We start from the raw sequence: 9,931 nt of genomic DNA, 5'->3' as shown, positions 1-9,931 counted from the left end.
CTTTGGTCTATAGCAAAACCAGCTTTCAGAAGGACTTGGGAGTATTTTCTTCCCTTTCTCAAATACTCCTTCTGCTGTATCGTCCCACTTGATGATGTCATCAATGTATTGCAGGTGCTCTGGAGCTTCCCCCTGTTCCAGTGCAGCCTGGATCAGTCTATGGCAAATGGTAGGGCTGTATTTCCACCCTGGGGCAGTTGATTCCAGGTGTACTGGACACCACTCCAAGTGAAAGCCACATGTGGCCTGCACTCTGCTGCTAAAGGGATTGCGAAAAAATGCATTAGCAATATTAGCTGTTCTTCAGCCCTCTTCAGTCCCATAACAGAAGGGTCTTCTGAGAGACTGGGCAAGGTAGACAGCTGTTTAATTTCCTCTGTCTCCAAGGCAGCTATGCCAAAAGCCCACTAGTACCCTTTGGCATCCTTAAAATACCATACCACGAGGTAGTCTATGACAAAGATGCACCAGAGCCTCCAGACTTGTCACCAAGTGCTTTTGCCACTCAATTCCTGTTAGACTCACCTCAGCCTCCAATGCAACCAGCTGTCCCTGTCACTCCAGTAACAAAGATGGGTTCTGCCCCTTTCTAACTTGATGGCATTAAGTTACACAGTGTATTAGTGTCCACTAGAGCCTAATACTTCTGTGGGTCTGATGTGCCAAGCCTTTGAATCCACACAGTCCAATAAACCTGATTGCTCCTTTCCTCTGCCTGGCTGGAGGCAGGGCCCTTCCAATCAGTTGTGGTCACTGTGTTGAAATTCATTACTCACGTCATGTAAATGTGGATCAAATGTCCCTTCATTGAAGCCAGGAGTAAACTCAACTCATCTGTTCTGGAGATCTGCTCACTGGATACTGGAGCAGTCATTTTCTTAGCAGTCCCTTTTTCAGTCCCTTTTTCCATTGTTTTTCCTTGTAATTTGTGTATCTATGTGTTAGTGTTGAGGTAGATTTTCCATTCCACTTCCTCATGTCCTCCCTGTGGTTGCACAGGTAAAACCACAGCATGGCACATGGTGTGTACCCGCTATGTCCTCTCTTGGGCAGAGGAGCACTTGCTCCTAATAGGTGAGACACTGGTTCATATAGATAAGGATTAGGGCATAACTCTTTGATTTGCTGGACCTCTTGGGAAAGTTTCCTCACAGCTGAGACACAGGCCCATAGAGCGGAAGAGAGGCTTTCTTCATACTTCTGAAGTTGGACAGACAATGCATCCACCTTGTGTTCCTCTCCATCTTTCCAGGTTATTACTGCCAATGAGTTGGCATACAAAAAGAAATGAAAAAGAAGGAAACAAACAAACAAAAAACCATCATTTGGACATGTTGGAATCAATAGTTCATGTATGGGAGTTAGAGACATGAATCCAACCATAAGCTGCTGCCTAGGTCTATTTTGGCTACATCCTGTGAAGCTATGATCTACTAAATGGCACAATTTGACCAGAACGTCTGTTCTTTATGAAGGAGACAGGATGACATGTGTGAGTGAGGTAGACTGTAGCAAAATCAATAGCTGTGTTTCTTAGACACAAAAAAACAGTATTTATTATTAGAGGTGAAATTCTGATTTACGCTAGCTGAAGACCAATCTCACTATCAACCACATAAGTTCCTGTTTGTGTGAGCTATTCATTTGGGGTTTGTTTCATGCACATGTGGCATATAGAAACAAGGAGCAGGAGAGGTGAGTTCAGGGAACATGATATATTGCTGGTAGAGTCTAATGGGTGGGCTCATATAAACAATGTTTAGAATTAATGGATGAATTATTTTGAATGTTTATTTCATCTTGGAGCACAATCTGAATCATCTTTAAAAGAGGCAAAAGTAAAATCTGTAGCCATTTGAAAGGCATGTTCCGTTGAAGTGATTCAGGCTGATCACTCTAGTGTTACTGTATTAGAGTAAATAATCTTTTTACAAAATAAAACAAAAAGTCACTTTAGATCTTACCTTGCCCGTTTTGGAAATAAAATTAAAAAAATCAAAATTTCTAACTCATTTCATAGAGGTAAAAGTAGATCAGCTTTCAGAAGCAAAGTTAGCTGAAGCTTAAATGAAGTTTCCTTAACTTTGTTTCTCCAGCGTTTTAATTAGGCTTCCAATGTTGCACAGGGAAGTTAATTTCCCTGGGCACATCTAAACAACAACAACAAAAAAATGCTAAATATAATTAACCATTTTGCCATTAGTTAGTTGTTGTGAAGATTCTGAAGTCAGGCAAACAAGATGAGATGCCCTGAGATGGCTTATGTTACCTTTCTCTTTAAAAAGCAAACTAAAAAATTAATGTTTTGTAGGCCAGTCAGCAGAGTTTGCATTTCATTCTGTCAGTGTTCCTCATCCAATCTTTCCTTCCTTCCTTCCTTCCTTCCTTCCTTCCTTCCTTCCTTCCTTCCTTCCTTCCTTCCTTCCTTCCTTCCTTCCTTCCTTCCTTCCTTCCTTCCTTCCTTCCTTCCTTCCTTCCTTCCTTCCTTCCTTCCTTCCTTTTTCAAGGCTGCTCTGTGTTCTAGCCATGTATGTATATTTGTACATACATATGGTGTGTAGGTTTGTTCTGTGTGTGTGTGCCAACTGGAGATAGATGTTCAGCCTTGGTTCTGGCTGGTCCTGGAGACATGGAGCTGCATCAGCCTCATCTTCATTGCTAACACGATGTATTTATCTGTAATACAAAGAGGTGTCCTATGGAGTTATTTTTTTTCCCTTCTAAAAAACATCTTGCAGTGCAGCTCAAGCTCACTGCTTAAGACTGGCTGTGTTTATGTTACGATCAGTTAAGCTAGACCTCTCTCAGAGACCAATAAAGCATCTTAAAATGTAATTGTTATTATTACATGCTGAAGTGCCTGAACCATTACCCAGAAGGTTTGAAACATGAATGCCAAAGTGCCATTGTTACATGCAATAAGGTAAGGTCATCTAGGAATGTTTGAGAGTGCAGCAAAAGCCAGGATAGCTTTACAGATTATTTCTGGTGAAAAAAAAGTCAAAGTTTATGTGGTGTCAACCTTACTACCAATAGAAAACAGAAAATGGAGTGAGCTCTCCTCAGAACTGCACCAGTCTTCAGAACATCCTGAAGAGGTTGGATTTGAAGCAAGAGTAAACCCAGATGAGTAATCACAGGAGGTACCGAGGGCAAATTGTACAGGTAACTTAATTGGCAAAGTGAAGATATTTCCTAAGGAGGCAAAAATTAAAAAAAAAACAAGGCGGTGAAGTAACAATAGAAACAACCCTTTCCGTTCCCGTACACTAGACAAAGAATAGCTTGTCTCCTAGACTAGGCCTGGAAAAATATGAGCACCAGCTCCCTTACTCCTTTTCTGATCAATGGATATTACTCCCCTTTTGAAATTGTATCAGCAGCTGTGGTGATTCATCTGACCAGTTTGGGACAACAATAATGAGATAAATTCTGCTTATAGATAACTATCTTGTCCCACTGCTTACAGATAGGAACTGGATGATATGTGTAGACTTAGTCAATTAAATTTTAGGCAGCTATGTTTAAGTGAGATGAATCCTATTATCCTATCTGTCTACATTATGCTACCTAGCAGATCTCATTGCCTGGAAAAAAAAAAAATCTTATTTGTTTGCTTGCATGCTTGCACGCTTGCTCACTCCTAATTAAAGTGTCTAAATGCTTAAATTTATGTGGAATACACCCCCTTCACTCATGCGTTAAAGCAGCCAATCACATACTCAATTATGACAGTTTTACTAAGCAACTACCTGTTGCAGTGCTGCAATCACTGACAAGCCCTTAGTTGAAATTATTCAGAAACTCATCGGAGATAGACATTAAGATTGTATAGTCTAAGGAGAAAGCAATACTACTGAACTTGATTTCATTTACTTTGGGGTAAACACCTGAAAGGTCTTTTTAAAGCTGTGCTGTGAAAAGAATTGTTTCTTTGTGTTTAGTGTGAAATCAGTGTAGACAACTAGCTAAGATGAATCTTGTAAATTGCAACTATCAAAATTTGGATAGACAATTTGCATCTTTAAAGAGAAGGGTAAAACCCTGAGACTAGCTCTTTTATACTGAGCATGCATACTGAAGAAACACTTCTGTTTTTCCAAAAGGTACAAGTAACACTGAGAACACATACCTTGTAGATTCTACAATATTTTTAAAGCCTCTGAAGATATTTATATATATTTTTTTTTTATTTTAGTGTATGTCACATGAAAGTGAAGTGTTATCTGCAACAATCTTTTTACCCACTGGCAGGAAGCTTGAGCCTCCACCAAACTGCACAAGGAATAACAGACATCTTTAGAATACAACTGGCTCTTGTGTATCTGAAGAATCCATACCTCACGTCATCTTTGCTGATTTCAAAGCTAGCTATTCCAAGAAGTTTCCCATCACAACTCTTCATCATCCATACCACAGACAAGGATTCAGGCCACTTTTGGAGAAGAAGAAACTCCAGAATCTGCTAGGTATGTCATTTTACCTGCCTATTGACATGCGAAAAAGGATCAAAGTATTTCTCTAACTTTTCTGAGGTCTTCTTGGTGTGATTAAAAAAGTAGCTATATTGCAATACGGGAAATAAATACAGCAGGTCTGCAGTTGCATGCAGAGTCATTAGAATGAGGGAATAAATGAAGAAGATGAAGAAGGGAGGAAGGGAAAAAGGGAGGAAGGGAAGAAGGGAGGAAGGAAGGGAGGGAGGAAGGAAGGGAGGGAGGAAGGAAAAAAGGAATGAAGGAGGAAAGGAGGGAAAGAAGGAAGGAGGACACATCTGTGGAAATTCAACTTGAATCCCACACATAGACTGAACATTTGGAACATGGACAGCTGAAAGAATAAGTTTTCTTTTATGGAGAGTATTTTGATGGTCTAGTTTTTGTTTGAATTTACTGACCAAAGCCCAACGATGGAATTCAGCTGACTAAACACATATATCTATGCTATATGAGATCTCCTGGTGATACACGCCAGCTATCTCTAGAACAGCATGATGCCAAGGTTTTACATAGATACTATGTCACATCTCCCAGTTCTGTGATTATATCTGGATTACCTAGGGATATCTAAAATGACACTGAGCACTTACATTTAGTCAAATCATGCCCACCTACTTTAACTATAGCAAAAGCTTAGAAGTGTAGTTTACATGAAGATGGATAAAATGCAGATATGCAAAATTAGGTGCCAAAATTCTGAATTGAAACCTGCATTTAGAGTCAAATGACATGAATCCTATGGCCGATCATTTTCAAGGATGTACTGGAAGACTTTGTAGGAAGAGGACTTCTAGAGATTAAAACTGCAGTGCAAGAAAAGCTAAAGAAATACAATGGCCTATCACATTTGAGGCAGAACAATAGAATAGCTAATAGACTACTCTTAGTAAGTATATTTATGAATAATAACTACTTCACCTAATCTTCTCTCTGTTGGTTGCATCCTATAGGGTAGTAATGGAGCTGGAGAATTGCACCACCACTGTGAAAAATATTTTCTTTGTTGGTTTTACTGAAAGTGCCACGTTACAGTATGTACTTTTTGCAACTTTCCTCATAATTTACACAATGACTTGGCTTGGAAATGTCACTATCATCACCACAGTAATCATAGATCAAGAGCTTCACAAGCCTATGTACTTTTTTCTAGGAAATTTAGCCCTCACAGACCTCAGCGAATCCTCAGTGACTCTGCCCAAGATGCTATGGGACTTCCTGTCTGAGTATAAGTCCATTAGTTTTGGAGGATGCATTGCACAGATTTTCTTCTTCCATTTCACAGGAGGTGCTGTGGCTTTCCTCCTCACAGTGATGACTCTGGATCGGTATGTGGCTGTTCATAAACCTTTGCAGTACTTAAATATCATGAATCACAATGTTTGCCTTGGCCTGGTTGCAGGAGCATGGATAGGGGGATTTGTTCATTCTATTGTGCAGGTAGCACTGATCATTCAGTTGCCATTCTGTGGACCAAATTTACTAGACAATTTCTACTGCGATTTCCCACAGGTAATCAAACTAGCCTGTACAGATATCTATGCGGTTGAGTTGCTCATGGTTTCCAACAGCGGACTGCTTATGATCCTCATATTTATTGTCCTGATTGTGTCACATGTTGTCATCTTGGTCAAAATCAGGGCACATATCACACAAGGGAAGCACAAAGCCTTTTCCACTTGTGGAGCCCAAGTTGCAGTGGTGAGCATCCATTTTGTACCCTGCATCTTCATCTATGCATGGCCATTCAAAAAGTTTGTGGCGGACAAAGCCATGTCGTCTCTTTATACTATCATCACCCCAATGCTGAATCCCGTAATCTACACATTAAGGAACACAGAGATGAAGAATGCCATCAAGAAATTTCTCAACAATGTCTTTCTCAGAATGAGAAATTCACAACTGTCATTCCTTTCTTAGATGGTTGTTTTCTTTTACAGAGAAATGTAAAAGCGAAGTTAGATAATGTGTTAATAACTGATTTTTGCTTTAGAAGAAGAATCATAGAATCATAGAAAGAAATTTAAATAACAATTGATGCAAGACTAAGATGCTGTCTCTGAAGGTAACAGCTGATAGGAAATCAAAGTGGTTGTAGACTAATAAAGCAATGAACCTGTATGAAAACTGAAAATCAACAACACGAATTAAACCAATGAAAACATCCCTTGTCCATTACAGTAGTTCATTTTACTAAGGTTCCAGTTATTTTTTAAGTTTCTATTTTTAAAAAATTCTAGGGAACTTATATATGGTTGTTCCAGATTTGTTTTTTGTTTGTTTCTTTGTTTTCGTTTTGATTTTCTTTTCATGTGGACTATTTGTGATCAGATGAAAAAATGCAGAACATAAGACTTGACAATAAGCATGAAAATATTTTTGATTGCTTTTGAAAGCATGTTCTATTTCAAAATTTTCAAAATCTCCAAACTTTCTTTTAAGAAATATTCTTTGTTCAGATCAATGCATTGCGTGAAATATTGGTAATTTATCGTTATCACAATAATATAGTAGTCCAGGAAATTAAGGAGTGATGAACACAGAACAAAGCTATTGCATAAGAATGGGAAAGTCTTACTCATTTAATATACAGGTATTTACCGCAATTTAGTTTAGTTTAATTTAGTTTATGCCACTGTGTTCCATCACAGAAGAGGCAAAGGTTCATCACAGACTTATTCAGATTTTAGGATTTTTCGCTGGGTACTTGAAGACCTGGACAGCCAGTGTGCTGTGGTTTAACCCAGCCAGCAGCTAAGTACCACACAGATAAAACTCATGGGTTGAGATAAAGACAGTTTAATAGGAAAGAAAATGGGGGAGAGGGGGAAGAATACAAAAAACAAGTGATACGCAACACAGTTTCTCGCTAACACCCAACTCATGCCAAACCTGTCCCCAGATAATGGTAGCCCCCTTGGTCAACTCCCTGCAGTTTTATCGCTCAGTGTGGTGTCATATGGTATGGAACACCCCTCTGCTCAGTTTGGGTCAGCTGTCTTGGCTGCGTCCCCTCACAATTTCTTGTGGATTCTAAGCTTCCTCACTACCAGGGCAGTATGAGAGGCTGAAAAGCCCTTGGCTTAGGGTAAGAACTGCTTAGCCACAACTGAAACACCAGTGTCTTACCAGCATTATTTTCCTCCTACATCCAAAACATGGCACCATAGCAGCCACTATGAAGAAAATTAACTCTGTCCTAGCCAAAACCAGGGCAATATCCACCTCTTATTCTATACCATTTATGTCATGGTCAGGTGTCACAGTTTCCAAAACATTCTCATTAATCATCACCGCCTTTCCAGCCTTTTGATATATACACACAGATATCCCTTGGTCTACGACCTATCCCTCTGTGGTTCAGCCCTCTATGCAAGGGCTGTAGCTTTCATGACTTTGGGCTCCATCAGACATAAAGGTCTTTCAGGGTAGAAGAGGTGGTGTGTGGTGTTAAATTTTTGCATGCAGAGACCAGCTCTGGTGCAATACTACGATACTTCTCCAGCTGTATCATTGCTGCACTTTACTTCCATCAAAATTCATTCTTCTTTGGTTTGCTCTTGCCTGAGGCAAGAATAACCAAGACTGTCTTTGTCAGCGTGTAGTTTGTTGTTGTTGTTTGTTTGCTTGTTTTGTTTTTATGTGCATTACAGGGACTTTATCCCATTCTACGTTAAATAAAACTTTGACTGGGCAGGGTCAGATCAACCGGCAGATTTCCTAGCGTTGACTGAGCAGGTGGCTTTTTCCAAATGCATATTCCAGTGTCTGAATGTCCCAGCACCCATTGCTCTTAGTGTAGTCTTTAACAGTCCATTGTATTTTTCCATTTTTTCCAGAGGCTTGTGCATGACAGGGGATGTGATATACCCACTCAATGCCGTAATCTTTGATACTGGTGTCTTTGAGGTTGTTTCAGAAATGAATTCTGATGTCTCAGTTCTTTCTGGGGGTAACATGTCATTGTAAAACTTGCCTTTCAAGTTTTTTTTTCTCTTTCAAGGGAAGGGAAGGGAAGGGAAGGGAAGGGAAGGGAAGGGAAGGGAAGGGAAGGGAAGGGAAGGGAAGGGAAGGGAAGGGAAGGGAAGGGAAGGGAAGGGAAGGGAAGGGAAGGGAAGGGAAGGGAAGGGAAGGGAAGGGAAGGGAAGGGAAGGGAAGGGAAGGGAAGGGAAGGGAAGGGAAGGGAAGGGAAGGGAAGGGAAGGGAAGGGAAGGGAAGGGAAGGGAAGGGAAGGGAAGGGAAGGGAAGGGAAGGGAAGGGAAGGGAAGGGAAGGGAAGGGGAGGGGAGGGGAGGGGAGGGGAGGGGAGGATTCAAAGTTAAAAAGTAGGTAAGACTGAAGATTCAAAATAATTAGCTAGAAATGAATGAAATGTCAGCTACAGCCCCTAAAAGCATCCAGTCCAAATAGACAAAGACAGCAGACTAGATCAGTGGTTAAGGTAGGGCTAAAACAAAGCTTTCTCTCCCATAGTTATATCACATGAATCACACATCTTTTGACGTTTTCAGCTATTTTTCACACCCTCTTGGTTAACAATGATCATCAACTCTTTCAGGATGCACAATTCATAGCATTAAACATGTAAAACATGATATGCTTAAGTCTGAAGAAGTCACTCTGATGCCCCTTTACAGACAAGTAAGAGAAGTTTGCCACTCAAAATAGCATTTAATCTACTATTAGAAGTATGGAATTGGCTCGCTCCCTCCCATTGTCTACAGAGGGAGCCTCAAGTTCAGATCAACCAACTTCTACAGTTCCAAAGTCATCTGAAATACATCCCACCCAAAAGGGAAATAGGGATTTCAAGAGAGTCTACTTAAACTCGGAGTAAATGATGACTCAGAGGTAGTTCAGATGTTCTCTTGGCCAAGAAACAAACCAAACCAAACCAAACCAACAAAAATGTAAGCTTTGTGAGGGGACACTGCAATGTAAGCTGGCCGTAGGCATCATCGGTCCAATACTGTCTGTAATGTAAGAAGAAAAAAAAAAAGGAAATTCTTCTAGTGAAAATCACCTAACCCGTTTTGGAGACACTGTACGGCAGGGCTGCCGAAGGTAAGACACTTACTTCAAAATGCCTATTGTTATTATACAAAGGAAGTACTAAGGAAGTACTAAGACCAAAAAGAAGTATTAAGACCAAAACTTGTAAGTCCTCATAGATACTAAAAAAGAAGTACACAAAGTAAGAGTTGTTCTTCACAGGTGTTTTTCATTAGGTAATAAAACACTAACCTATCAGTAAAGCAATGACTGCCACGAGTTTAATTAACTTTAATTAAAAGCTAAACCAAGGCAATAGGTTAAAACTTTGTACCAAGGCAATAGGTTAAAACTTTGTAAATGATCAAAGAGCTTAGGCAGATTCTACTTCAGCTACTTGGACCTCAAAAGTTAAGAAAAGTATTGTAAATACGTGTCCTTACA

At 40.0% G+C, this 9,931-nt stretch overlaps 1 protein-coding gene across 1 annotated transcript; it reads left to right on the top strand.

Annotated features, from left to right (window-relative positions):
* Positions 1-5,456: 5,456 nt before the first annotated feature.
* On the top strand, positions 5,457-6,416 carry LOC137844263 (olfactory receptor 4D1-like). Its single transcript, XM_068660464.1, has one exon. It carries the CDS (start codon positions 5,457-5,459, stop codon positions 6,414-6,416), a length of 960 nt encoding a protein of 319 aa, XP_068516565.1.
* The last annotated feature ends 3,515 nt before the right edge of the window (positions 6,417-9,931 follow it).

The sequence above is a fragment of the Anas acuta genome, chromosome 25, assembly GCF_963932015.1.
Source record: "Anas acuta chromosome 25, bAnaAcu1.1, whole genome shotgun sequence".
NCBI classification, from domain to species: Eukaryota; Metazoa; Chordata; class Aves; order Anseriformes; family Anatidae; genus Anas; species Anas acuta.
Note: the sequence above shows the minus strand (reverse complement) of the source record. Positions and strands in the feature narration are given on the sequence as shown.

Coding starts and splice junctions, on each gene's coding strand:
- LOC137844263 (XM_068660464.1), top strand. CDS start 5,457: ATGGAGCTGGAGAATTGCACCACCACTGTGAAAAATATTTTCTTTGTT.